The 27,441-nt window shown below is 46.4% G+C and overlaps 2 protein-coding genes across 2 annotated transcripts in view; one reads left to right on the forward strand and one right to left on the reverse strand.

The window, feature by feature from the left end:
* The window catches only part of ITGAE (integrin subunit alpha E), a 59,491-nt gene extending 35,382 nt beyond the window's left edge, over positions 1-24,109 (forward strand). The window contains exons 19-31 of the mRNA XM_057714258.1: positions 788-916; positions 4,096-4,169; positions 7,360-7,492; positions 8,875-8,973; positions 9,487-9,566; positions 10,275-10,352; positions 10,875-10,938; positions 11,021-11,128; positions 14,525-14,578; positions 14,862-14,957; positions 16,364-16,459; positions 20,860-20,970; positions 21,936-24,109. Coding sequence (XP_057570241.1) covers positions 788-916; positions 4,096-4,169; positions 7,360-7,492; positions 8,875-8,973; positions 9,487-9,566; positions 10,275-10,352; positions 10,875-10,938; positions 11,021-11,128; positions 14,525-14,578; positions 14,862-14,957; positions 16,364-16,459; positions 20,860-20,970; positions 21,936-22,031 — 1,218 coding nt within the window. The 3' untranslated portion in view covers positions 22,032-24,109. The remainder of the gene's footprint in view (positions 1-787; positions 917-4,095; positions 4,170-7,359; positions 7,493-8,874; positions 8,974-9,486; positions 9,567-10,274; positions 10,353-10,874; positions 10,939-11,020; positions 11,129-14,524; positions 14,579-14,861; positions 14,958-16,363; positions 16,460-20,859; positions 20,971-21,935) is intronic.
* HASPIN (histone H3 associated protein kinase) lies at positions 11,345-14,335 on the reverse strand. The gene has a single exon (XM_057714248.1). It carries the CDS (start codon positions 14,310-14,312, stop codon positions 11,967-11,969), a length of 2,346 nt encoding a protein of 781 aa, XP_057570231.1. The 5' UTR covers positions 14,313-14,335; the 3' UTR covers positions 11,345-11,966.
* Positions 24,110-27,441: the final 3,332 nt, after the last annotated feature.

Below are 27,441 nucleotides of genomic sequence, written 5' to 3' on the forward strand. Positions count from 1 at the left end.
TATGCGCTCCGTGTTGCTTTGAGAAAGATCTTTGTAAACACCGATGTGACCATGACTCTTCCCTTTCGTGGCTCCCCTTTGTCCTCTGAAGAAAGTCCAAGCTGGATTTTTTTTATTTTTTTTTATTTTTTTTTATTTTTTATTTTTTTTGGGGGTACACCAGGTTCAATCAACTGTTTCCAAGCTGGATTTTAACTCTTAAAGGCCAGGATTCTTTTGTGATTGGGGCAGGAACCATAGGAGTTATGAGGCCTGAGGCCATGGCAGGTCAAGGGAGATTTTCCCAGTGCTCTTAGCAGCCTGTCTTATTTGGAAGAGGCTTAGGACTCCTGGCTTAACCACTTTCATTGTTTCTTTTTTATTTTTTAATTTAATTTTATTATTTTTATTTATTTTTGGCTGCGTTGTGTCTTTGTTGCTGCACACAGGCTTTCTCTAGTTGTGGCAAGTGGGGGCTCCTTTTCATTGCGGTGCACGGGCTTCTCCGTGTGGTGGCTTCTCTTGTTGATGAGCACAGGCTCTAGGTGCCTGGGCTTCAGTAGTTGTAGCATGCGGGCTTAGTAGTTGTGGCTGTGGGCTTAGTTGCTCCGAGGCATGTGGGATCTTCCCGGGTCAGGGATCCAAACTGTGTCCCCTGTATTGGCAGGTAGATTCTTAACCACTGCACCACCGGGGAAGTCCCCATTGTTTATTTCTTATTGTGACTACATCAAAGTTAAAAGTATTCTCCTTGTCATTTTCTCCTCCACATCCAACTCCGACCCTGCATTCCCTGGTGACCCTGCAGCTGTGTCAGGAGGACTGCTTCTCCAACATCAGTGTCAAGGTCAGCTACCAACTCCAGACCCCCGAGGGCCAGAGGGACCACCCCCAGCCCATCCTGGACTTCCATGCTGAGCCTTCTGCCATCTTCCAGGTGACTCATCTAGGACTAGACTGTCCTGGAGCCATCCCCCTAGAAGTACCTGCTCCCCTATCTGCAAAGAATGTTAAAGTTGGGAGGGGCTTCAGACAGCATTTAGGCCCCTCACTGTACACATGGGGATATAGAGTTCCTGAGATGCTGTTAATTTGCCCAGGACCTCACTGGTGGGTAACACAGGTCTCCAAACTACCCCCAAGGCTAGTTCTTCTATGTTCACAAAAAGTGCCTCGTGCATATTTAATGAAGCATATGAATACCTGGCAAGGGTCTCTGATAATGGTGTGGGGAGGGTCCTGTGAGGGGACTGGACTGGAGCCCACCTGCCCTGCGCTGCAGAGAGGATGCCCTTTGGCACGCCTGCCTGCCCAGGTCCTGCCCAAGCCTTCAGGCTGCATGGCCCACTGCTCCTATACCCTAGCAGACAGGTAGTGCCACAAAAAACTTTTCTTATAACTACAGGAAATCAGAGAGGGGAAAGAAGCAGTCAAATTTCCTGATTCTATGGTATCTAAGGAGATTTTGTTCCCACTCAGGCCCTGGCTTCCTGGGGTATTCTGTCAGGGAATATATTTAGAGAGTCTTATGGGGTACAGAAAAATCAGCAGGATCAAAGACGTGACAACATGAACATTGAAAAGTGATAATTACAGTTAGCTGGAATGCATTGAACCTCCAAAAATAAAAATAAGCCCAAAGTAGTTCATGCTGGCACAGAAAAGCTTCAGGTAGCAGAAGGATATTTCTAGGTAATCACAGGACACTCACTCCAATATTTGTACCAAAATGCTCTATATTAATTCAATTACATAAGCCTTTAGCTCCAGTTTTGGTAACACCCAATGCATCAATCACAAACAGTAAATAGAAATAAGAGGACAACATAATCAGGGTGACTGTTTCTATTGCTCATCTGCCCAGGAAGAGAAAGGATCAGATTTCCAATGAGCGAAGATTCTCATTTTAATTTTTTAGGCAAGAGACTTTATTTTAAATTTATAATAGTATGTTTATTTTCTAAATAAGTTTTTAAAATTTGGCATTGACAGCAAATTAGATGGTTCAGAAAAGAAGGGAAAACTAATGTAATAAAGTTTTGTCAATAAGTAGATTATCACTAATTATATATATTCTGTTTTCAGAAAACTTTAGTTTGAAACATTTCGCTTACTAAAATGTTAGAATTGTCCAAAGAATTCCCATCCTTTATCCAGATTCCCCAAATGTTCACGTTTTAGCATTTTAACCTTTTATCACATTTGCTTTATTCTCTCTCTCTATATATATAATCTCGTATATATCTTACATATATACGCATATAATCTCAGACATTTACATTTCTGAACCATTTGAGAGTAAGTTACAGATATGATGCCCCTTTACCCCCGATACCTCAGCACATATTTCTTAAAAAACAAGAATACTCTCTTATATAACCACAGTACAATGATCAAAAAAGGAAATTTACAATGATGAAATACTGTAATCTACAAACTTTATGCAAATATCACCAGTTTTCCTATTAATGTCCTTTCTAGCAAAAGAAAAAACAATTTTTCTGGATCAGGATAATTCATTACTTTTGTTTAGTCTGTAATTTCGAATAGTGTCTCAGTCTTTGTCTTTAATGACCTTAACATTCTTGAAGGGCACAGGCCAGTTTTCCTGCAGAATGTTCTTCCACCTGACTTTGTCTGATGTTTCCTCATGGTTGGATTCAGGTTGTGCATTGTGGGTGGCAACCCCCAGAAGTGACGTCTCATCCCTCTAAGTGCATCGTATCCAGAGGCACATCACATTGATCTGTTCCATTCCTGGTGCTGTTTCCCTTTGTAATTAATAAGTGTCTCATGGAGAGATGCTTTGAGATTATGTGTATATCCTGTTTAACATCCATTCAGGATTCTTACCTTAATCATTTATTACTTTGGTGGTTTGGCAAAGAGATTTTTAAAAAATTATCCCACTGATAAAATGGGTGAAGAGAAATGATTTGGTGTTAGGTTAAGCACATAGATGTTTCCAGAGAATGCATTCTAGCTGGGAGCTTAGGATGTTGTAATCCTGCTGAAAGAGAGCAGGCAGCTTGGCTATATTAAAAACAAAACTTTAAAAAAAAAAAAAACCTGCCCCCAATGGTTGACCCAGTCAGACAGAGCTCCAAGCTCTGACTTCTGCAAATTGCATCTCCCTTCTCTGGGAAGCAGAAGGTTTTCTTTCTAGCTCTGGGCTCCCACCCACTCTAGCTCCAGGTCATGAAAACAGCCCTTGCATAAAGCTGCTGCTATGGGCACTGGCTGGTGGGAAGATAAATGCAGCGGTTCCCCAGGTGGAAAGCTGGCAGTGTTTCTTTCATCATAAAAAATAGACCAGCTCCTTTAGAAAACGATTTTTCAACCTGAGCTGGAGCTTTTCTTTCTTTCTTTCTTTCTTTCTTTCTTTCTTTCTTTCTTTCTTTCTTTCTTTCTTTATTTATTTATTTTTTGGGGGGGTACACCAGGTTCAATCATCCGTTTTTATACACATATCCCCATCTTCCCTCCCTTCCTTGACGCCCCCCCCCCCAAGCCCCCCCTGAGCTGGAGCTTTTCAACCTTGACTGGGCCTTTTTGGACCCAGTGCGACTTTCTGAATTTGTTTGGTGTAGGCAAGATTGCAAGGGCAGTATTTAACCTACAGAGAAGACCAGCCGTGGGGGTAGAGACCCTCGCGGGACTGGACCTTGACAACGCTTGGTTAGGTACCCCCCATTTGTCCCCTGCTGTTCCTGCTCTACGTAAGAGGACTAAAGAAGCTTTTCTTCACATAGGTTTCCCTCCCCTAAATGTTCAAAGCAGTGAGTTGTCAGTGATGCTGCTTAATTAGCATAATATGAAAGCGACAGGCACCCCCACCATTTGCAAAGGTCACCCCACTTTTGACCTTGGCCAGTGGCCTGACGTGTGGTGTACCTGTGTTATAGGACCATCACACCCCCATCCCTGACAGATCAAGGAATGTCACAGTCACAGCTCCCACGGCCATGTGGACACAACCCCAGCCTGTCGACCTTCACCTGCCCTTCTCAGAGTCAGCAGGAGGGACAGGCGTGTCCTAAGGAGAAGATCACGGGGCAAGGCTGCTGGGGACGGCGGGCTCCCTGGGCTGATCCTGCCGCTCTCTGTCTGTTACAGCTGCCCTACGAGAAGGCCTGCAAGAATAAGCTGTTCTGTGTTGCTGAGCTACACTTGGCCACCACCCTCTCTCAGTGAGTTGAATCCAGTCATCATGGTTTTGCAGTTAACTTCCTCCTGAAGGCTTACCTGGGCAGACCCCTTACTGGGACCCATCGCTCACTTCCTCCCCCATCCCTCATGGCCCACAAAGGGCTTTCGCACTTATTATCTCTTGCTTCCCCAGCCACGCAATGAGGGAGGCAAGACAGAGATGTGTATTCCTATTTCATAGATTAGGGAACAGACTCAGTAGTTGAGGCCTGCTTGGAGTCACTTGATCGTTGGGTGGACTCACACCCAGGTCTCTGGACACCCTGGACAATGCTATTTTCATAACCCAGTGTCTCTCACTCCTAGGACCACCTTGGTTAGAGGTAACCTCTTCCCCGGCTCACCTCTTAACCACATTACTTAATTCATTACACATTTATGGGGCATCTCCTCTGTGCCCTGCACACTAGGTGCTAGAGATACATCAGTAAACAACACAGACGAAATCCCGGCCCTCCGGGATGAGAGGGAGAAGATAATAAGTCAGCTTTGTGTTGATGAGATGTATCAATACTACGAAGAAAAAGGCGGCAGGGAAGGTGGGAGGGAGTGCCGGGGGGAGGCGGGGTTGCAGTTTTAAATAGAGTGGTCAGGAAAGGGCTCACGGAGAAGGTGACATTTGGTACCTGTAAGAGGAGGTGGAGGAATGAACTCTGTGGGTGTCTGAAGGAAGAGCACCTGCAGATGCCCTGGAGGTGGGAGGAAGAGCCAGGACACCAGTGTGGTTGCAGTAGAATGCGGGAGGGGGAGGTCACGTGAGGGGAGGTAAGGTCATACGTGGCTGCATCTCCATGAGGACTTTTCCCACGAGATGGGAAGTCAGAGGAATAACATGACCCTGCACTTTAACAGGACCATTCTTGCTGCAGTGTTGAGCACAGGCTGTAGGAGCAAAGGTGGAAGCGGGGCACTAGTAGGGAGCTATTGTGATAACTCAGTATGTGATAACCTACTATAAGAAGTGATATGACTTGGGCCAGGGTGGTACCAATGAAGGTGATTATGTTTTGAAGTTAGAGCCCACAGGATTGGATGACAGATTGGATGTGGGGAGTGAGAGAAAGAGAGGGGTCCAAGAAGTCTTTCAAGGTTTTAGCCTGCACATCTAGAACTGTGCTGTCCAATATAATAGCCACTGGTCACACTTGGTTATTTAAATTGAAATTAAATTAAATTAAATCTTAGTTCCTTCATTGCAGTAGGCACATTTCATGTGCCCAATACCCACATATGGCTAGTGGTATTAAACATATAGATATAGGTCATTTCCATTACTGCAAAATTTCTGTTGGCCCACACTGCATTCTAGAATGATGGTGATGACAAGAACTGAATTGGGAAAACTTTTAGAAGAATGGGTTTGGAAGGCAGGGCGGGGAGAAGAGATCCTGAGTTTGGTTTTGGACATGTGGTGGTCTTAAAATGCCCTCCTTGGCTCCTAGTGCTGTGTGTGTAGCATGTTGTCCAGAGCTGGCATCTCTGGGGAAGAGCACTGTTCTCTGAGCCCTGGTAGGCCCTCTCCTAGACATTTGCAGGACTTGTGTTTCAGGTGTGGATGACTTAGCGCTGCCCGTCTCCATCACTAAGGATCCAGGTCAAGGCTTTTGAGGGCTTTGGAGTCCTGCCTAACAAAAAGCCACTGTTGTCACTAACAGGGAATTAATTACAGCCAAGAGAGCCCTCCCAGCCAAGTCCTTGTGAAATAGACAGTGAAACAGCTGGCCCTACATTGCCGCCTAGTGTTCGTATCCAGCGGTCTCTCCTGTTTTTAAAAGTGTTGAGCCTAATCCTTAGCATCCAAATGTCTCAGTGGTTTTGACCTTTCTTGTGGACGTGGATCTCTTAAAGAATCTACGGGAGACTACAGATCTTTCTCCCTAGAAGATCACACTTGCATACATGGGTGTTTGCCCCTGGTCCTCAGGTTAAGAAACCCTGGTAAATATTCCAGTGACTCTCAGATCTCTCTCCTGGGCTCTACAACAGGACACCCAGCTGACATTTCAACATCTCTGCCTCCCTGTCCTCTGGGAACCTCTCATCATGCCCTGGACTGAACCCATCTGGTCAACTTCCACCCTCTGGTCTGTCTTCCTCCTGTGTTCTCCCCCACACGACTAGCCCCACTCGGTCATCCAAGCTGGAAACTCAAGACGCATCCTCGACTCCTCTCTTTTTTGCTCTGCTTTCAAGCACGGCCTCATCACCTCTGGTTTCTACCCCGCTTCCCATCCCCATTACGTAACTGTCTGATTTCAGGCCTGTGTCATCTCCCAGAGGGATCCCCGCACAGGTTCTGCCTCTGCCCCCTCTGGCCCTCCACTCAATCTATCCTCTTCTCAGCTGTGATAAAAACAAAAACACCACAGGTCACAGTACTCCCTAGAGCTGCACATTCCATCCTTGAACCTTTCAGACCCTTAGAAGGTTTCCTTTGTGTTGTTAATATGTTTCCCCGGTAGGTCTCAGATACTGAGAGTGGTTCCCATGGCGCCTCGGGGGATGGAAAGAAGCTATTACTTGTCCCCAAGTCTTCTCCCGGTTGAACAGACTCTTGTTTTAACCCACAGCCCTTAAATTGGAACAGCCGGGCTGATTTTGTGGGTGGGAAGGCTGAGGCCAAGCCAGAGGTAGGGGTGGTGTCTGTCCCCCAGGTCCTGTTTCTCCCGTGTTGAGCAGGGTGTCTGGCTCAGAGAGGGACCTCTGTAAGTGTATGTGAGATGGATGAATTTGTGTCACAAAGTATGTTGCCTAGGGTCACAGTGAGTTGGTGGTGTAAAGAGGATTTAGATCCAATTCTCCCAACTCCCTTTCGAGGCTGTTGGACGTTAGGCAAGTGAGTTAGCCTTCACTGGCTTCTGCTCCCTTCTCTATAGAACAGAGAGTAACGGTACCATTTCATAGGGTGATTACAAGGTTTACCTGAGCATGTGAAGCATTTAACACAGTCCCTGACACGTGGTAAACACTAAATAAATGGCCACATCACACAGCACCTGAGGTATGGCAGTCCAGGTGCTTGCTTATGTTGAGGAGAAGAAAATCTAGGCTAAATGTATCCTTTAAGTAATTTATCTAGGAAGTTAGTTAGGAAGGTGCTGTTGTATTACACTGAGGTTTGTAGAGATTAAATAAACTGGTAACATTTATCTATTTGCCTACCCTGTGCAGGCAGGAATTGGTGGTGGGTCTCACCAAGGAGCTGACCATGGACATTAGCCTAACGAACTCTGGGGAAGATTCCTACATGACAAGCATGGTTTTGAATTACCCCAGAAACTTGCAGTTTAAAAGGATACAAAAGGTAACCATGACAGCAGTTTTGGAACCCACTCATAGCTTTCCTCCTTATGTCAACCTCCTAACTCTGCCTCCAGCCTCATCCTGGTCCATCCAATAAATGATTATTAACTAGATGAATCCCCTCTAATCTAACTACATGCCGTGGATCCAATCATGTCATTCTCTGCCTTAAAAACCTTCAGTGGTGCTATTTTGCCACCCAATCACTCCTTCTGCCTGCAGCCTTTCTTAACTAGGGTTCTGAAAGAGAAATAATCTCTAATAAATTAGCTTGGACTGGAAAGTAAGAGTCTGGTCTGTCTTTCATCAGCCTGGGAGCACAGACTCAAAGCTAGCTGCAAGATACTGGAAAACAGTATTTCTCCCAAGGACACCCTGCAGCTGTAAAGTATTGTTAACACTGAGAAATTTCGTTTCCTAAAGTCATAGGCAGTCAGATACTTTGCTGTTTGAAGTTTTATCTGTAATTATGAAACCATCTTACTCTTGCCTGGAGAATCTGAGCCCCTTTGACAAAGAGAAGCACTCTTATTTTCCATCTGAGGCTCGGAGCTTCAGCTAAAATGTTTCTGGACACAACTTTTCACATTTACCTTAATAGTCTCCAAGGAAATGGGTCCCTGGGTCCCCTTTGCGGTCCTGACCTGATGCTGAATGGCCCTTTTACACACAGCCCTTTGTTGAGTCTATCAAAACACTGCCTTGTTTACATTTCCCCTGAACTCCACCTTTCCCTAGAATCCCTTCAGAAGTATCTTTTCCTTTGTGTGGTGAGATACACCACAGTGCAGTTTTCCTTGTTGTAATGAGTCAACACACCTGGCTTTGTCATACTATGGGTATGTCCCTGGTGGTCTGAGGCTGTTTGGGCTAGGACAGCATCTATTATACAAAAAGAATGCCATGATCATGAAAGCATCTAGAGTGGAACTAGATGCACCATCCTTGGGAGAATTAAGAAAACTCAAGACGTTTTCTGTATTCAGTGGTCCAGATGAGGAACCATGGCTGAAAAAGGCTGCATGGCAGTGCCTGGCCTCATGCTGGCCTCCAACCCGGCTCAGTGTGTGAAATTTGCATTGGCTCAAGGCCCACTTCGGATGTCTCCTTCCCCGCGAAGACGTTGATTCCTCCTGGTTGGACCTCATCTTTCTCTACTGCTTTTCTCTGGATCGCCCTCACAGAACCACTGCTTAGGCCTTGTATTGAAATTCCTCAGCCATCTAGTCCTGAGCCCTCCTGCCCAGCTTGTGAGGGAGACAAGGACAAAGTGTGATGTATTTGTGTCCCCAGCTCCTGGCAGGGCGTCTGGCATGTTGAGTGGGTGTGAGGAAACTGCTCCCTTTTTTTGCCTTTTAAAAACAATGTGTTTTGTGTTAACAGCCTCCTTCTCCAAACATTCAGTGCGATGACCCTAAGCCAACTACTTCTGTCCTGGTCATGACCTGCAAGATTGGTCACCCTGTATTCAAGAGGTCGTCTGTGAGTCTGTTTTGATTGGCTGACTCTTCTCATTGCCCTGGGGTTGGTGTTGTCTGCTTCCCAGTCTCCACACTTCCCTTTACTGTACAGTCATCCACTCAGAGCTTAGAGCGGCCGAGCATGCTCTGAAAGTAGGGAGTGGTGCGGGGGAGGGATGCAGCCTCAGAAACGGTTGGCTCACCCCCATATAGCGGAGGGAAGCTAGGGGCAGTATGGAAGGAGCATCAGATCCAAAGTTTTTAGGCCTGAGGTGAGTCCCTGACCTGCCACTGATGGTCTCTGTGCTGTGGGAAATCTCCGCTGTAAAGGGGAATAAAGCTGTCTGCCCTGCTCACCCCATCTTGACATTGTGAGGCTTACAGAAATAACGGGCCTCCGAGCATGCTGTGCTACAAACGTGAGGAGGCTGAGTTATGTTTCCCAGGTCTGTTTAGTTGGTAGGAAGCAGTTTGAGTTGTGAGCAGCATAAAGGGAAATCAAGTCACTTTTTTTTTCATTTGTTTGTTTAAACAGGTAAACTTTTCATTAGTTTGGCAGCTGGAAGAGAGTGCCTTTCCAAACAGGACAGCCGACATCGCTGTGACGATTGCCAAGTAAGTAATGCCTGTGTCACAGCAGGCCCAGCCTGTGGCCCTGCAAAAAGCCTCCCTCCCATGTGTGTTTGCATAAGAGCTCTGGCCCCCTGGCTGCCCAGGAAGGAGACCCTCAGTGAGCCCCGAGAAAGCACCTGTGTCCCCGCAGTGACTTGGCTTTCCCTTCTTGTTACCAGATATTTAAAATGTTCTCTTATTGACAGAGTAACACTACGCCATAGTCTGGGAGAATGAGCTTTGGACTGGAGCTCTAATTCTAGTTCATTTAACTTCAGAGAAGCTCTGTCTTCTGCAAAACCTCTGTTTGGGGTAGACTGGGATATGGTGTCAGGAAAGTTCTCAAACAGGAGTGATTCTGCCCCCAGGGGCAATGCCTGAAGACATTTTTGATTGGCACGACTTGGGGGTGGGGGGTGTTACTGGCATCTAGTGGCTGGAGGCCTGGGATGTTGCTAAACATCCTACAATATACAGGACAGCCTCTCACAAAGACTCCTCTGGCCCCAAATGTCAATATTGTCAACGTTGAGAAGCCCTTTTAAAATCACTGTTTCTCCAAGTATGGGCTTCTGGCGAGTCTTCTGCACTCGAATTGCTTATCTCCTGGAGTCTTTTCTATCTGACCCCCAGCGATCCCAGGAAGCCAAGGTAAGAAGCAGCCATGTGCACAAAGCAGGTGTGTGCTAAACTGACACTCTCATTTCCTAGTGCCAATGAAAAAAGGTCTTTGGTCAATAAGACCCACAGCCTTCAATTCAAACATGCCTTCATTGCAGTCCTTCCCAAGTAAGTACTTCCAAGGGGCCCACTCCTGCGGAACAGCTTCAGGCATTTTTCTCTTGTGGGTGGAACTGGTGGTCTGGGGGGATGTGGGCACTGCCCTTCCCTGAGAGGAGGCTGCTTAGAACCCAGGCTCCCTCTGATCTCTAGGGCACTAACGGTTGGGTCCTAGGAACCCCATGGTCGTAATCAAAGGAGGAGCAGTGCCAACTGGTCTTGATGCACAAGGGAACTGATGTGATGCTAAGAAGGGAAGAGAGGGGCTATGGGACTGGGAAAAAAGGAAGGAAAAAAGTAAGGTCACTCTGACAAATGATAATTAGATACAGAACCAGCCCAAATATACAGCATTCACATATTCTAACCTGATCCCAACTGCCCTACCACCACTTTACACTTTGATATTCAGCTTTGATCCCTATTAAGGATCAGGTGTCCTCTGCCCTCGTGTATCCAGTTGGTAGCATCGAGATTAATTTAAAATGAGAAAGGGCCCTTGAGGCCTAACCTATGTCCTTTCAACTGCAGACCATCAGTGATGTACATGAACACAAGCCACGGGCCTTCCCACCACAAAGAGTTCCTCTTCAATGTAAGTGCCATGCTCGTCACTGCAAAGCCACAGGCAGCAAAGCAACACCAGTGCTGACTTCCCGCTCTGATTTACTTTGCAGGTACATGGGGAGAACCTCTTTGGGGCCGAGTTCCAGCTGCAAATTTGTATTCCAGTTAAATTACAAAGTTTCCAGTTCGTAACAGTGAAGAACCTGACCAAGACTCAGGTACATAGAGGCGGTTCTATATCACGATCACTTTTCTTTCCAGAGTGACTATCAATTCTCAAAGGTATGAAAACTAGAACTCTAGAAAAGGAGTAAAGATTAGTTAACCTGGGAACACAGTTTAGAAGTAAGTTACCCAAGTTATGTTCACAAGGAATATTAAAGTGACATTTCAGTTTTTCTTCTCTTGGTGAAAAAATAAGCAAAATTCAAACCTTTTTTAGTAGCCACGGAGACATTTATTTTCCCTTTGAAAATCATTGATAAATTCTGCTTCTCTGTGATTGGCAAATGAGCTTGATAAACATGTGGCGTTTCTCGCACTTCTCCCTATAAACTGTCTACCATCTTCCTTTCCTCTTGCCTTCCGGTCTGTCTGCCGAGGCCTCTGCTCTGCTACAGCCTCTCTGCTTTCGGCTGACTCCTCAACTGTCAAAGCCAGCCTTATGACACCAACAGCAACTGGCTCTGAGCAGTGTGGCAGCTGAGGCCTTGGGCTTTCCTGATTTTTTTTTTTTTCTGCTCAGGCTACATAAAGTGTCAAGGCTCAAAAAGGAAAATGTGGAAAGGAATTTACAAAATGGAGTCTGCTGACAGAAAGAGGGCTTTTCATTTGTAAACGCTTGTTCTCATGTATAGTTTATTTTTTAAAGAATATTTGTTAAGTTTAAACATTACAACAAACATTTCAGTGTCCACTTGGAAACAAAATTCTTGTTTGAAAAGCTGATTGGAAACCTGTAAGAACAGGAATCCCACCCTGCTGTGGGGACAGAGGTTAAAAACGGCATCGGGGGCTTCCAGACCCTCTCCTTTGGGGGCAGTCGGCACCCCCAGCTTACTTAAACAGACTGTGCTGGCAGAGCAGGTCCGTGGCAGAGTGGAAGTTCAACATAGTCTCATGGAAATGCTGGATCTTTTTCCTCATTTTCTTCAAGGTGGGGGTGTTACATTTGGTCTTGAAGGTCATTTCTTTCAGGATCTTATCGGTGAGGTAGTGTAGCCAGAGCACGTTGTTATAAGGGTGATATTCGCCCCAGCAGTTGTTGTTTTCCTTCCTCATCAGCCTGTAGATCTCAAACTGGTAGTCACCTTCTCCTGTAAACAGGTCCTCGTCCATGGAAATGTCACAGAAAACCACGATCCCGTCCCGCTCCAAGCGCGACAGGGTATAGTCGATGATGTTGACCTGCAGCCCTCGGGTGGGGATGGAGCTTGTCTTCCCGTTGAGGGTGTAGTGGAGCTCTTTGAGGCTGGTTTTCTTTAAGAGCACATTACCCCAGTGCAAGTCTCGGTGCTCAAAGTGCAGTGATGCCTCTGCCACGGCGAGGGACGCGGTGATCTGGTGCAGGATGCTCTTTGCAGTGGTGATGGAGGACAGCTTCGTCCTCATTTGCTCTAAGTCAATCCCTCCAAACTCAAATTCCAGCACGATGAAGAGCTGGTCTTCCTCAAAAGAGTCAGGCCGGTCATTTGCAGACCCTTTGGTTGCCTTATAGCGATCCCAGGCTTGGAGGAGCAAGGGGGGGTAACAGCCTTGAACACAGTGTACCGAGTTCAGCCCAATGAAGCCTTCCGTGCGGTTGCATACCTCATCAGACAAGAGGCTCAACTCTTTGGAGATGATAATCTCTGGAAGGATTTCCTCAAAAGTTTTCTGATGAGCTCCATTGACTAACTCCTGTCCTTCAATAGCAATGATTTTTAGGGCTACAGGTGTGTGGTTAGCAACCGTTTGAAACACCTCACCGAACACCCCTTCCCCGATCTTCTCACAGCATTCCAGTTTTTCTGCAGAAAGGCAGTCGCTGAAGGGGATAGGACCCTCCTGATTGCATTCCCCATAAACCTTTTCTGCATCGGATGCTTTTTTGTCTGTGCCATGTAGTGTCTTTAAGGGGGTAAGCAAATACATGGAGGACGAGTGCCAAGGGGACAGGGCACTGTTTGTTCTGTTTGTGACAGGAGGGTTTGAATATTCTGATATGAGGGACTCGGAGAGTGAATTGGCAATGGTGTAGCTGCTGCACATTTCTGACATAGCCGTCACAATCTTTTTCTTGTGGAAACTGAAGGAGGCCCTGGCTTTGGTCCAAGAGCAGGCCTCCTGTAAACGAGTCAGGTCCTGGGTGACGAATGACCCTTTTCCAATCTTTTGGCCTTTTTTAAACTGGTGGTGATGGAGGAGGGAGGTTTCTGCTGTCTCCTGATGTTTCCTTTTCCGGCTTGGCCCAGTTCTCTCAGGCCTGTTGCTTTTCCCAGGTGCGATACTGCCCTTGCAGCCACCGGCCTCCCCGTATTCTATCTGGATGGCCCCTGGAGACCCAATCTCTCGCCAAGAGCCCGGGTCTGTGGCCCTCTTCTTACCCATGCTTGATAAACCTGGGCTCTCCAGTCTCCTCCCGGCCAATCCCCTGTCACAGCAGGACTCCCGCATATTCTTCCCATCTGCCCCAAACTCAGAATCCTCAGGATTTTCCGAGTCCAAAAGGCTAAAGAGAGCTGACCTGATGCTGGCACGGGCTCGGTGGGCCAACCTGGTGAGCCTGCCTCCTGCTGTCTCTGCCTCCTGGTAACAGGGGAGAGGTGCCTGGTCCAGGGAGGCTTCCGGGAGGTGGAAGCCGCTCGGAGCTCCACAGGCTGCATCCAGAAAGGCGGAGGGGTCGGTACAGATGCTGTCTCCTGGCTCAGGGGACCCCGGGCCGGGAGAGGCCGGAGAAATGAACAGGGAGGCACTGGTGCCCAGCGCGCCGCCGTCCCCGGGCTGGCCGCACACACCGAGGTCCGGGCTCAGGAGGCCGGGGTTGCTGCTGGGGAAGGGCGGCGGTCCGAGCGGGCCGCAGGGGGTGCTGCACTTCTGCGGGCACCGCGCTCGCAGCCTCAGGCGTCTCGGGGTCGCGATCAGACTCGGCCGGTCCTTGGAGAGTCGGCCGCCAGTGGGCCTCCGCCGCCGGCCCACCGGGCTGCCGGGGAAGTCGGGGTCGTCAGGGTCATCGGAGACCACAGACCGCGAGGGGCCGCCGCCGCTGGCGTCGCTGCTACTGCTGCTTAAGAGACGCTTCTGGTCTTGCGGCGGGAACCACTGCACGACTGCCTGGCCCGGCCGCCGCCGCGGGGCCCCGCCGCCGGCCGCCCCATAGGTTCGGAAGAGCCGACTCCCGGGTCGCGGGAGTGACGCCGCCATCGCCGGCACCCGCCAGGCAATTCAAATGCAGACACCGCGAGACTTCTTCGAGACGCTGACGCGCCGGCCGGCCGGCCGGCCTGCCCGCCGGGTCCTAGCGTCCTGCCGGGCTCCCGCAAATCTCGACGAGTCTCGCGGGAAGTGGGAGGGGGGGCGGATAACTATGGCGGTTCGGCTCTCTCATTGCGTCCCCGGCGTGGGTCTCGTTTCAGGCTGGCACTGTGTGCACCCAGAGTCAGAAGCGCTGTGGGAGCGCTGTGGTTCAGGTGAGCGCGGTCGTCCGAGAGGCCGGGGCCGGGGCCGGGGGGCGGGGAGGGAGAGGGCCTGAAGCGGGTGACGTGAGACGCCGGGATGCTACTTTTCCGAGGTTTCCCTTGGCCTCTTCACTGGGTCACGTTTGCCAGGGTTGCGGCTTTGCTCCAGCCAAGCGAGGGCAGAAACTGCTCCCACCCTCTATTCCGGGACCTCGAGGTGCTCTGTGCGCTAAGTGTTAAAATTCCCGGCTTTTCCACCCGAAAAGGAATTGTGCTAATGCACAGTCTCTTCCAGCATGTGGAAGAATGGCAGTCAGTGAGCTGTAACATCATCTCGGATAAAGAAAATGTCACCGTGGCTGCAGAGTTCTCCTTGAGTCAATCGGAGAAGGTACTTGAGATTTGATTATCTTGCTGTTTCCCTAGAAAGGATAATAGCATCTCCAAAGGTAACATGTCGAAAACAGGTCTCTTGATCCCCTCCTGTCCCAGCCTGTTGCTTACCCACTTATACAGGGTAGCTAACTAGGGTAACTTACTCGGGTTACTTAACTAGGAATTCTAGGAATTCCTTGCGACTCCTTTTCTTACACCTCCATATCTGTTCCAGCAGCAGGCTCTGTCATTCCCCACCCCCAATATTCTACATCCATTCACTTCTCTCCAACTCCATTGCTACTGTTGTAGTTCAGGCCACCCCCTCTTACTGGGTTTATCGCAGTATCCGCTCTGTTCTTCCTGCCTCTGCTTTTGCCATGCCCTCTACAAACGTTCTTCACATAACAGCTATGTTTTGGTTTTTTTAAAATATATTTTTAAAAATTTGTTTATGTTTTGGCTACATTGGGTCTTCATATGTGGGCTCTAGAGCGCAGGCTCAGTAGTTTTGGTGCATGGGCTTAGTTGCTCTGTGGCACGTGGGATCTTCCCAGACCAGGGATTGAACCTGTGTCTTTTGCATTGGCAGGCGGATTCTTAACCACTGTGCCACTAGGGAAGTCCAACAGCTATGTTTTAAAAGAAAATACTTTGCCACTTATCTGCTTTAAAAAAAAAAGCTTGAATACGCTTAAAGTTTGTTTTTTTCAGTGGTGTGCAAGGCACCCTATGATCTGGTCTCTCTTCTTCAACTTCATCTCCCAGTACTCACCTCTTCCCTGCTTCTTACACTCCAGCTTGCCAATATTGTTCTGGCCACAGGACCTTTGTCCTTGCTGTTCCTCCTGCATGAGACTGCTCTGCTCTCCTCCTAGGTCTTCATGTGTGTGGTCTCTTCTAATATTTGCCTCACATGTTACCTTCTTAGAGAGGCCTTCCCTGATCACTCATTCAAAAGTAGGAACTAAAGTCTAGTGGAGTGTCTTGCAATGATCCAGGTGAGAATGGTGAGATCTGAGCTGAAGGAGTAGCAATGAGGATGGAGAAAAAGGGACAGGTGCAAGAGAGGCTAAAAAAAAATGAAAGCATCATCAAGAACTGACTTGGGGCATGTGGGTGGGTGGATGAGGTGTGGCGTGAGGTAAAGGGTAAGGGAGAAGAAGTTGAGGTATAACTGCAGGTTTCTTGCCTGGGTAACTTTGTGGTTGCTGAGGCTGTTAATTAGGCTAAGGAATACTGGAGAAGGAACATGTTTAAAGGGACAGATGGTGAGTGCTGTCCAAGAACAGTAAGTCCGTTTTAAATCAACTGTATTTCAATAAAAATTTTTTTAAAAATCCAGTTAATTCAAAAAAGAAAAAAAGAACAGTAAATCCATGTCTAAAATATGTTTCGTTTTTTTTCTTCCCCATCTTATAGTTACGAAGAGATGTGACTGAGCTGCAGATCCTTGGTGAAATATCTTTCAACAGAGCTCTATATGAGGGGCTCAGTGCAGAGAACCACAGAACTACGGTAATCCCTGGCTGTTTTCTCGTCTTCTGGGTGGTGTCCTGGGAAAACTGTGCCTGGCCTTAGCACCGCCCCCTGTACAGACACTCGGCTGTTGCCCTCTTCCTGTTTCATTCAGTCTTATCACCTCTGATCTTGACTCTGCCACCAGCTGCCTCTGTGACCTTGAGTTACTCAGCTTCTACCTCAGTTTTTCTGTCTTTGAAATGAGGCAACCGAATAAGAGGTCTAAGCAGAGGAAGTCTCAGTTGAAATAACTAGGCCGGAATCAACAGCTATACATACTTCGATTTGAAAATGTTGTTTGTTTGTTTTTTTAATTTCCTAAGAGAATTTTTTTTTTTCCTTTTTTGGTGTGTGGTATCAGTGTTTAGTTACAATGTTGAACAGCTACAGTACTCAGGAATGCATATTCTTTTAGAAGTCTTAGGCTAATGATTAGAACCCTTGGATTCATTTTGCAGAAGTACGACCGCAAGTCAAACTGACCTGTGTGATCTATGGGGTGAATGCTGTGTGTGCCACCCCCAGTTGTCATTCTTGTTGACACTCGCCTGGACGTGCTGCTGGCATCTGTGAGCTCTGTAGTTAGGCATGATTCAGTATCTGAGGGAATGTCAAGAGGGTGAGGCTGGATGGCTAAACATTAGGTCCTCTGATTTCCTCCCTGGAGGAGGGGAAAGGTACAGTTCTCTAGACATGTCAGGAATAAACATTTCCTTTTATTTTTAATTATTCTAATACAGATTATGATATGGAAGAAAGAGAAGTGCTCCCATTATCCCATTGCTCAGGTTATTATTTTTTAAATAGAAAAGCAAGAAAATCCAAGCCTTATGCAAAGATCCCAAATGAAAAATAATGGTTCCTTCACTCCCCCCTTTCCACACCCCCGGTTCCCTCTTCCCAAAGGGAGTTACTGTTAACAGTTTCTTTTACACACATTCTTAAATCATTTATGTATAGATTTCCCCCTTTCACTGACTGATGCTTTTATTTCTATAGCATAGAGTCCCCATGATGATTTTCCTTTTTTAAAATTCAGTACCCGAAGCAAAGTGTTAAGTGCATTTCAGCTGCAAAACCTGCCGGTCATGTGCCATGAAGCCCTCTGTTGTTTATCTAGTGAAGGAGGCAGGCCAGCGTCAGCGGCTCAGGGTCAAAGCCTCCTTCAAATCTTGTGCTGTACTGTCTGTGTTGGTGACGCCTTCCCTTGTGGCTCCCACAAGGTTGCCACTTCTCCTAGTGATATATTTTCACATGGCAGAATACAAAATAGGAAGCCAAGAGGTCAGTAGCAAGAGGAAATTTTCTTCATGTGTCTTCCCTTTTCTTTCTTTCTTGTTTTTTGCTGCACTGCATATGGGATGTGGGATCTTAGTTCCCTGACCAGGGATCAAACCCGTGCCCCCTGCAGTGGAGGCATGGAGTTCTAGCCATTGGACTGCCAGGGGATTCCCGCCTTCCCTTTTCAAGGAGGACAATTTTCCTAAAAACTCCCAGCAGATAATCTCCTTACAACTTATTAGTGAGAACTAGGTCTTGTGTCAAGCACTGGCAAAGCGAGGTGGCTGTGTCATGATCAGCTTAGACCAGTCATGATTTCTGACCTAACTAGGAAAGGAGAGAATGGCTGCTGTTTGCTACAGGTAGGGGTATTCTGTGTCTTGCTTCTCCCTTCACCTCTACCAGGATACCTTTGGGGTACTTTAGGAACCTGTGGGTTTGGAATAGGAAAAAGGGAAGAAGCTTTGAGAAATAGGAGCACTTCTACTCAAATCTGACCTGTTACACCACTGTCATCTTGGGACTTCCTTCCATTACTTTTTTTTTTTTTTTTTTTTTTTTGGGCACACGGGCTTACTTGCTCCGCGGCATGTGGGATCTTCCTGGAGCTAGGATCGAACCCGTGACCTCTGCATTGGCAGGCGGATTCTTAACCACTGCGCCACCTAGGAAGCCCCCTTCTATTACTTTTTAAACCTCAGGTTTTCAAGTCTTCTCCCATCTCCCCCACTGCCCACTCCCCCTTCACTCTTCCATGAAGGAAAAAAAACAGCCTCTTCCTGTTCTTCCTTCTCCTCTGTTGTGTTGCTCCCTCCCTATCCCCAAGACCCAGAACTTAAATTCACTTGTGTGAGTTAAACAGTGCCTGGAGGGTCAACCCTTGGAAGTGTTTATGACTTAATTGGAATAAGCCTCGAAGGTAAATTTGTCCCGCCTTCCACCCCATGCAGAAATTCTCTCCAAAGCATCCCCAACCTTGGTGCTTAAATACTTGCATGAAGAGAATCCAGTTTTTTGGGCCGGCAGAGACGTCTTGATGGCCCTCTGGTCCTACTTAGGTCTGGGAATGTGCTCTGGCCACTGTGGTCTGTGTGCTGGGTACAAGTTGGGAGGACCATGTCTGGGTCTTGCTTGGGAAGCACATCCCGTGGGCTTTGCACTTGAGCCCTGGGATGGAGAGAGCCTCTGGACAGTGATGCTGGGGTGGTTTCTAATGGAAGAGCTTTTCAGTAGTACATGTGGATGTCGTTTTCCATTTATTACTGTGTCACTGATGTTAGTCTGGTGAAGAGCAGACCCTTATCTTTGTCATGTATTTCATGTCAGGAAATGTCCTATCAGTCGTTAGGCAAGATCAAAAAGATTTGTCAGAACAGAGTTGGAAGGGACTTAGAAATCACTTAAAAATAGGGCATCATTTTGGAGATGGTGAGCTTGGGGTATAGCTGGTTGTAGAATGTTGATTTTCTATCTTTCAGTGTTCTTTAAAACCTAGAGATCTTAACTTGTTGCGACGCTCTGTTAAACTGTCAGAGACTCCTTAACAGAAACACGCTGGCACTCGCTCTGTCTCTGTTTCTGTCTCCCTCTGTCTCTGTCTCTGTCTCTGTCACAGTCACACACACACACACACACACACACACACACACACACACACACACACACACACACACACACACACACACCCACCCCCCCCCCCCCACGGTCACAGTCTCCTGGTAGACTTAGCCCTTCTAGATAAGAGACCAGAATAGTTTGTACAGAGTATTTTGGTCATCAGATAATTTTACCGTGCTCTTTTTTTGTTTGTTTTTACTTTCTTTTGTTTCTTTTTTGGGTTTTGTTTGTTTTCAGTTTTCTCTTTGCTTTTCGAGGATTCTGTTGCTATCTGCAGCTCAGAGATTCTTTCCTCAGCCATGCCCGTTCTTCTGATGAGTGCATCAGAGGCATTCTTCATTCCTGTTACAGCGGGTTTTCATCTCTTGTTGGTTCTTCATTAGGATTCCATCCCCCGCTTGCATCGCGCGTCTGCCCTTTGTTCTTGCGTGCCGTCTGCTGTATCCCTTAGAGCCCTGAGCATGTTCATCACGGTGGTTTTAAATTCCTGGTCTGATGATTCTGACGTTCTTGCCACATCTGGTTCTGATGCTTGCTCTGTCTCTTTAAATTGTAATTTTTTGCCTTTTGGTATGCCTGGTCATTTTCTCTTGATAGCTGGACGTGATGTACCAGGTAAAAGGAACTGCTGTAGACAGACCTCCGTGAATGCGGTGAGGTGCCGGGGAGGGGAAGTGTGCTATTATCGTGCCGTGGTTAGGTCTCAGTCTTTTAATGAGGCTGTGCCTCTGGACCACGAACTTCACCACTGTTTCTCAGGTTTGTTCAGCCCCCTTAGGTGGACAGGATGGCTAGAGCGGGCTGGAGTAGGGTACTTCCTTTCCCTCAGGACAGTTAGGCTCTGATAATACCCAGCAGCTTAGGCTGCGTTAACTAGTTTCCCCCAAGGACAGGCCTTGCTACGATGAGAGGTCTCTGGCTTATTTCAAAATGGTTCCTTTTCCCCTCCCGCTGCCAGGAGCACGAAGGATTTTTTTCTCCAGTATTTACTGTGGGAACCTGGTCGTGCTCCTAGAGGTGAACGTCACCCCACTGCCTGGGTTCCCTGGGGTTTGTCAGCCCCACAGTTCTCGGCACTGCGCTTCCGGCAGCCCGTCCACTGCAGTGGAGGTCTCCCCTCCCGGCGCTGGGGAGTTTCGGGTGTCTGTGTTCGTCTGTCTCTCCTTCGGCTCCTGGGGGCAGCAGTTTGCCTTGTGTCCTCCCCTCTCTTAGGGATCCAGGGAGACTTGTTGATTTTTCAGTCTGGTCAGCTTTTTACGGGTGAGCATGGAGTGGCGACTGCCAAAGTCCTTACATGTGGCACCAGAAACCAGAAATCTCATTAGATAATTGTAGATGCTGCATCAGGAAGTGTTTAGCTTTTTGCTTTCCTGTCATCAGTCTTGATCAGTACACTGTATGTTGCCAGGTTCTCATATTTTGCTCCTTAAAATCACGTGGGGTTGTTTTCTAGCTTTGCCTTACCTGATGTACCAGACGATCTCTTTGTTTTGTTCCAGATCACTGTCATCTTCCTGAAAGACGGGGAGGCGTCTTCTCTGTCTCTCATCATTAAAAGCAGTGTCGGTGGCCTCCTGGTTCTGATCGTGATTGTAATCATCCTGCTCAAGGTCCGTTGCGCTCACGTTTGTGAAGGTTCTGGTGTGGGCACAGTTCCCCGTGGGACAGCCAGCCCCTGACCCAGAGCAGCTCCCCGGGCCTTGTGACCGCTTTTCCCTCCTCCTGCAACCACACACCTGCTGAGGCAGACGCGTAAGACAGTTTCTGTCTGAAAAAGATAAAGATCCCGTTGAAGAATTGGAGTACAGATCTGATTGGTGTTCTCCTATTTAAATCCTTCCCTCTCCTTCCCGTTGTAATGTTCGGACTCTTTCACTGCTCTTCAAGACCCTCAACTCTCTGGCCTTTATTCTCTCCACCTTTAAGTCTTGCTTTTTTCTCAACACGCTGAACTAAATAGGTTCGTGTCTCCATGTTTGCAGTTAGGCTCTCTACACCGGCCTCCCAAGCCCTTTCCTTCTTTGTGGCCTGCTCTCACTCTTCCCTTAAAACTCAGCCCAGAGACTGCTGAGTCCTCTGAGCTGATCCTTATGCTTTTCCTTTGAGCTCCCCTCTAGAAACGGGGAGCTCAAAGGAAAAGCATCACGCTAGTCGTCACGCTATATTCCAGTTATTTCTCTTCCCACTAGATTGAGTTTCTGGATGTGTAGGAGGTTGTAGTTGCTGTCTCTCTCTCCTCAGCCTAGTAAGCTGAGTACTTTTACATAAATATATGACTTGGTATGGCTGAAACTGTAGTACTCTGCAGAATGAGTTAAATTAAAAAGGTTAAAGTGCTCTGGGGGTTCAGAGGAAGGTGGAAGATCACCTCTGACTGGTGACTGAGCACAGGAAAGGCTTATGGAAAGGCAGTATTTAAGACGAGTCTTGAAGGATTGGATTATCAGGAGAGATTCTGAGGAAGCAGGAGAAGCAGAGGAGCACAGGGGCTGTTTTGGCAACAGCTGGGTAGATGGCTTTCTATAACAGATGGCTAGCTCAGGCCTGTCATTGGGCTTCCCTCCCTTTGTTTTAGTGTGGCTTTTTTAAAAGAAAATACCAACAGTTGAACTTGGAGAGCATAAGGAGGGCACAGCTGAAATCAGAGAATCTGCTGGAAGACGAAGATTAGGAGCAGCTTCCTCATCCCCTGGGAGAGCGTGTCCGCCGGTCCCGGAGCGTCTGGAGACTCGGTGTCGTGTGGACGACTTCTCCTTCAGGATGGTCCTGCGCAGAGTCTCGCACATTGCTGGTGGAGTGTTGTTTTTTTAACCCTACATTGTCCCTAAAGTGTCTGTGCGTTATGCAAAAACGAAGCTTCGGAAACATTTGGTATTAAATAAAGGTAAACTGTTTTCTTTACAGAAGTGCCTTTAATATGCAAATATAATATACTTTGTAATTTTTTTCCCCCAAGAGGAGGTTATACAGTTATACAGCATTTCCCAGGCTTATTTGCCTGAGTGCTTTTTTCCTGCTGTTTCCATGAACATCTTCCAAAATAGTGTTCCACGAAGTATGTTTGTAGGGGGGACAGTGGTCAAAAGCAGTTTCTAGTTTGGCATTTTCATCATCCTAACATGTGGCCTATTATTTCAAATCAGGCCACAAAAAAGCACCCCCAGAACAAATGTAAAAAGTGGAAAAACAGAGGTCACCTAAACAGGAACAGGGAGGGAGAGGAGAAGACCAGGACTTTGTTCTGTAGCGTCTGCTTAACATCCTGTGCTGGGGCTTCCCTGGTGGCACGGTGCTCAAGAACTCACCTGCCACTGCAGGGGACACGGGTTTGATGTCTTTTCCGGGAAGATCCCACAGGCTGTGGAGCAACTACGGAGGCTGCCTCTAGAGCCCACGAGCTACAGCTACTGAGCCTGAGTGCTGCAGCTACTGAAGCCTGTGCATCTAGAAGGTTCTTGTTGTTCCACAACAAGAGAAGCCACCACAATCAGAAGCCTACGCACCACAACAAAGAGTAGCCCCTGCTGTCTGCAACTAGAGAAAGCTCACGTGAAGCAACGAAGACCCAACGCAGCCAATAAAATAAAATTAATAAATTAAAAAAAAAAAACAGCAAAAACTCCCCCCAAACATCCTGTGTTGATTCTTGCCTGGCTTCCTGCCGAGTGAATGGCTCAGGGAATTTGTTCCTCAGTGAGACAGCGCTCGTCTGTAGGAGGAGGTGGAACCTGGCCTGGGAGCTGGGGGCACCGAGATTAGGGCCTAGTTATAGGCTGGCTTTTGCTCTTAGTTTCTTATTTTATTTTATTTTATTTTATTTTATTTTATTTTCTTATTTTATTTTGTTTGTATGCTCCATGCTGTTAATACTTGACCACATCTGCCCACTCCCAACCCTGCAATGGGACAGTCTTTGTTTTCATGGGTAATAAAAGTCATTGCAAACAATTAAACAGTGCAGGAGTATATAATGTGGAAAGTAATCCCTGTGATCACTCGGTCTTCTTTATCTAATTCAAAGTGCTTTCATTATTATTTCTTCTAAATTTTAATTTTTTTTCTGAAATGTATGTGGGTATAAGGTGTGAATTAGGGATTTTTTTTTTAAGGTATTTATTTATTTATTTAGGCTGCACCGGGTCTTAGTTGTGGAATGTAGGGTCTTTTAGTTGCAGCATGCGGACTGCTTAGTTGTGGGATGCGTGTGGGATCTAGTTTCCCGGGCCCCTTGCATTGGGAGTATGGACCACCAGGGAAATCCTTGAATTAGGGAATTTAACCTGAGTTGTTTTTTTTCTCCCCAGACATATAACTGATTTTCACAGGACCACTTATTGAAATAGTTAAGCACCTCCTCTGCTCACCCTCCCTCTCCCCATATCACAGGGGCTGGAAGCCTTTAACCACTTCCCAGGCTCCCTTGCAGTGGGCTTCTGGTGTAGGTTTTGCCAGCGAGGGGAACTTGCACGAGACGAGAAGGTGGAGAGATGGGAGAAGGCTTCCGTCTGCTTCTGGCCTCGTGGTGGCCGCAGGTGAGGACAGGCCCCTGAGCAGCAGTGCGCCTGTGTGGGCTCCTGCAGTGGTGGCGGCTTCCTGCAACTCTTGACCTCTGGGTGACACCAGCTGTCTAGTTTTTATTTTCCAGTCCTCCCAACAAATTTGAAACTTAACTCTGTGTATTAAATCCCTTTCTGTTCAAAATACCTAGAGTAGTTTCTGTTTTCTTGATCACCTTAAGTCTAACTATATTATTTCCAGATGAGTAACAGTTGTCTATCATTTATTCAAAAATAAATTCTGGAAACCTAGTTTTGTTTCACTGATCTGTTTGTTCCTGTGCCAACGCCACAATGAAAGGAATCACACTTTTTAGCATTATGCAAATAATAAGTTCAAAACAGCACAAAGGTATCTAAGAAATGAGAAGTGTGTCTCCCTCTCCCCTCCCACCTCTCATGCCTCTTTCCAAAAGCAACCACTGTTAATGGTTTTTCAGATATTCCTTCAAAATATTCCTATGCATACAGCAGTGTGAACGGTTTTAATGAGACTGAATTGTTTGCAGTGTTCCACCCCTTCCTGCTTCATCTAACAGACTTGAGAGAAATCTTTCACAAGCAGCATCTGCAGATCTGCCCGGTGCTTTTTAACAGCTCCATAATATACTGTGTTATATGCAGATGTGTCAGAGTTTACTCGAGAAGTCCCCACCCCCATGGGTGGGTGTTAGGTTATTTCCATTTCTCTTTTTTTATTACAAAGAAAAGGTGTGATGAACATCTTTAAACAGGTATCCTGGCCTGCTTTTCAAGTATATTGATGGGTAAGTTCTCAGCACCGTTACTGGCCCTCAAAGGTTATGTGCATTTAAAATTTCGATATATGATGTAACTTGACCTCCAAAAAAGTGTTTTACCAGTTTGCAGTCCCACTTAGAATATATGTAAGTGCCACTCTATACCCTTGCCACTGGGCATCATCAGATTTTAACTATTTTGCTAATCTGATCAGTGTGGAAAATGGTATTCTGGTTTCAATACCAGTTTTCTTTTTAACTTTGCAGTAAATTTTGATGTTTTATTTAAAAAAATTATTGGTTATGTTTTTTCATATAATTCATAGTATCAGTTTTTCAGATTCCCAAAAGAAACCCCTTGGGGTTTTAAATATACAGATTAAGTTGGGGAGTACTTATATTGTCTTTATAGTGTTGTCTTCTTACTCAGAAATAGGGCTTTTCTCCACTTGCTGAGATTTTTTAAAACACCCTGCAGCAAGATTTTGTAATTTTCTTCAGAGAGGTCTTAATTTACAAAGACTTTTAATTTCCAGCTGTCTTATATTTTATATTTCTATTGTTTATTGCTACTCTGAAAAATACATTTCCCCCCCTCCCCCAACTGATTATACAGAGTTTGTATTTAATTGGTTGTTTTGAGTATTTCTCTTACCTGCCATCTCACTGGACTCTTTTGTTTTTTAATAGCTTTTCTGTTGACTTCAAAATCCTATCTGCACATAATGGTAATTTGGAGTCTTTCTGATATTTATGCTTTTTCTCATCATGTCTTTGACTAGAACTTGTGGGGCTCTGAGCAGTTACCTCTGGACCTGACTTTCATGGGAGCTTTGCGTGCCCTCTGCGTGCCTCACAGGCTGCCCTGGTCCCACTCTCTGCCACGCTGCCTCTGGGCAGTCCCTGGGGCTTGGTTGGGGTCCTGTCCACTTCTCCTGGAGCCCCATATCTTGCCTGTCTGGCACAGTCACCTTTTCTGTTGAGCAGAATCCATCTGCTTTATTTGTTTCAGAAATTCCTTTATATTTCGGTCCCTTTCTTTTACCATGCTCTGTTTTCCAGTGTTGCTACAGGCTTTTCCCTCTTATTTACAGGCCCACGTTGTTTTACTGCACTTTTCTTTATTGCGTTTTGCAGATACTGCGTTTTTTACAAATTGATGGCTTGTGGCAGCCCTGTGTGAAGCAGGTCCATCAGTGCCACTTTTCCAACAGCATTTGCTCACTTCATGTCTCTGTCACTTTTTGGTAATTCCTGAAATACTTCAGACTTTTAAATTATTGTATTTGTTATGGTGATCTGTGATCTTTGATGTTACTATTATAATTGTTTTTTGTTTTGTATTTTTAAATTAAGGTACGTACATTGTTGTTTTAGACATAATGCTGTTACACTTAGTAGACTACAGTACAGTGTAAACATCGCTTTTACATCTCCTGGGAAACCAGAAATTTGTGTGACTCGGTTTATTGTGATATTTGCTTTATTGAGGTGGTTTGGAACCAAACTTGCAGTGTCTCTGAGGTGTGCCTTTGAAGGAAAAGAAAGAGGTGAGTTTGCTTAGATATTTCCCTGTTGTTGGGCTCAGGAGTTGTGTACAAATTTTCATTATTACAGGTGACTTGCAGTCTCTGCTTTTATACTTTTGTTTATTGCAAATAAGATCACACTTTGATTGTAACAGTCAAGCCTTGTATTGACCATCTATAAACTATTGACTGACTGAGTTGGGCTGACCTGATTGGGTTACACCAATGTCATTGTAGTCAGGAGACTTCATAGGGGACCAGTCTGTGAGGAGGAAGAGCCTTAAATGGAGACATGGTTACAGTGTATAAATTCGTGTGCTGTGGCTTGGGCCAAAGCCTTGTCTTTCTTCTAAAAGATGCCCGTCTAGTGCCAGACCTTTCCCATTTCCTGTTCACCCTCCTCTGCCTGGGAACAGGATGTGCCAAAGCTTGCATAGATCCAAGGACAGTGGGTCATGTCACAGGGCCACTGTCCTGGCCAGAAAAGGACTAAGATGGGGCCAGCTGGACACTAGTGTGGGGAAAAGTGCCCCATGTGGTTTCTGTTTTCATCTTTCCTGCTACAGGCTAGTAAGTGCTGATTTAAATAACCTTTCTCTTTCATGATAACACCTGAACTTTGGTTGTTGGAGGGATAAAATAAACAGATGTGACTATCTAAACTGGTCAAACTATTTAGGCCTGATTAAACTTTGGGAAAAGAGCATTCCATCCAGCCAAGCGCAGCAGTCTAAAATTATCTGTACTAGTGTATTAGTCTATTCAGACTTTTCTCTAATATCCATACAAGGAGGGATATTTCTTTAAGATCAGGGTTTAGGTATTTTGGGGTCTCCTAGCCCTAATTCTAACCTTGTAATAGTGCCAGAATTTTACCATTACTGTAAAAACAGCTCTAGTAAATGGAATTAAGGGAATCTTAATCACTTCAGGAAGAGCAGTTGTTCAGAGTTCAGGAAGTAGCTGGGTGCAGCTAAACAGACAGTTCCCAACTCCGGTGTACTTTATTTTGATTAGTGGGAGAACATTTTTTTATACATCTTTATGGGAGTATAATTGCTTTACAATGTTGTGTTAGTTTCTGCCGTACAACAGAGTGAATTAGCTGTGTATATACACATATCCCCATATCCCCTCCCTCTTGAACCTCTCTATCCCACCCCTCTAGGTCGTCACAAAGCACTGAGCCGACCTCCCTGTGCTCTGCAGCAGCTTCCCACTAGCTAGCTATTTTACAGTGGGTAGTATATATATGT

This window comes from Hippopotamus amphibius, chromosome 17, assembly GCF_030028045.1.
Source record: "Hippopotamus amphibius kiboko isolate mHipAmp2 chromosome 17, mHipAmp2.hap2, whole genome shotgun sequence".
NCBI classification, from domain to species: Eukaryota; Metazoa; Chordata; class Mammalia; order Artiodactyla; family Hippopotamidae; genus Hippopotamus; species Hippopotamus amphibius.

Coding starts and splice junctions, on each gene's coding strand:
- HASPIN (XM_057714248.1), bottom strand. CDS start 14,312: ATGGCGGCGTCACTCCCGCGACCCGGGAGTCGGCTCTTCCGAACCTAT.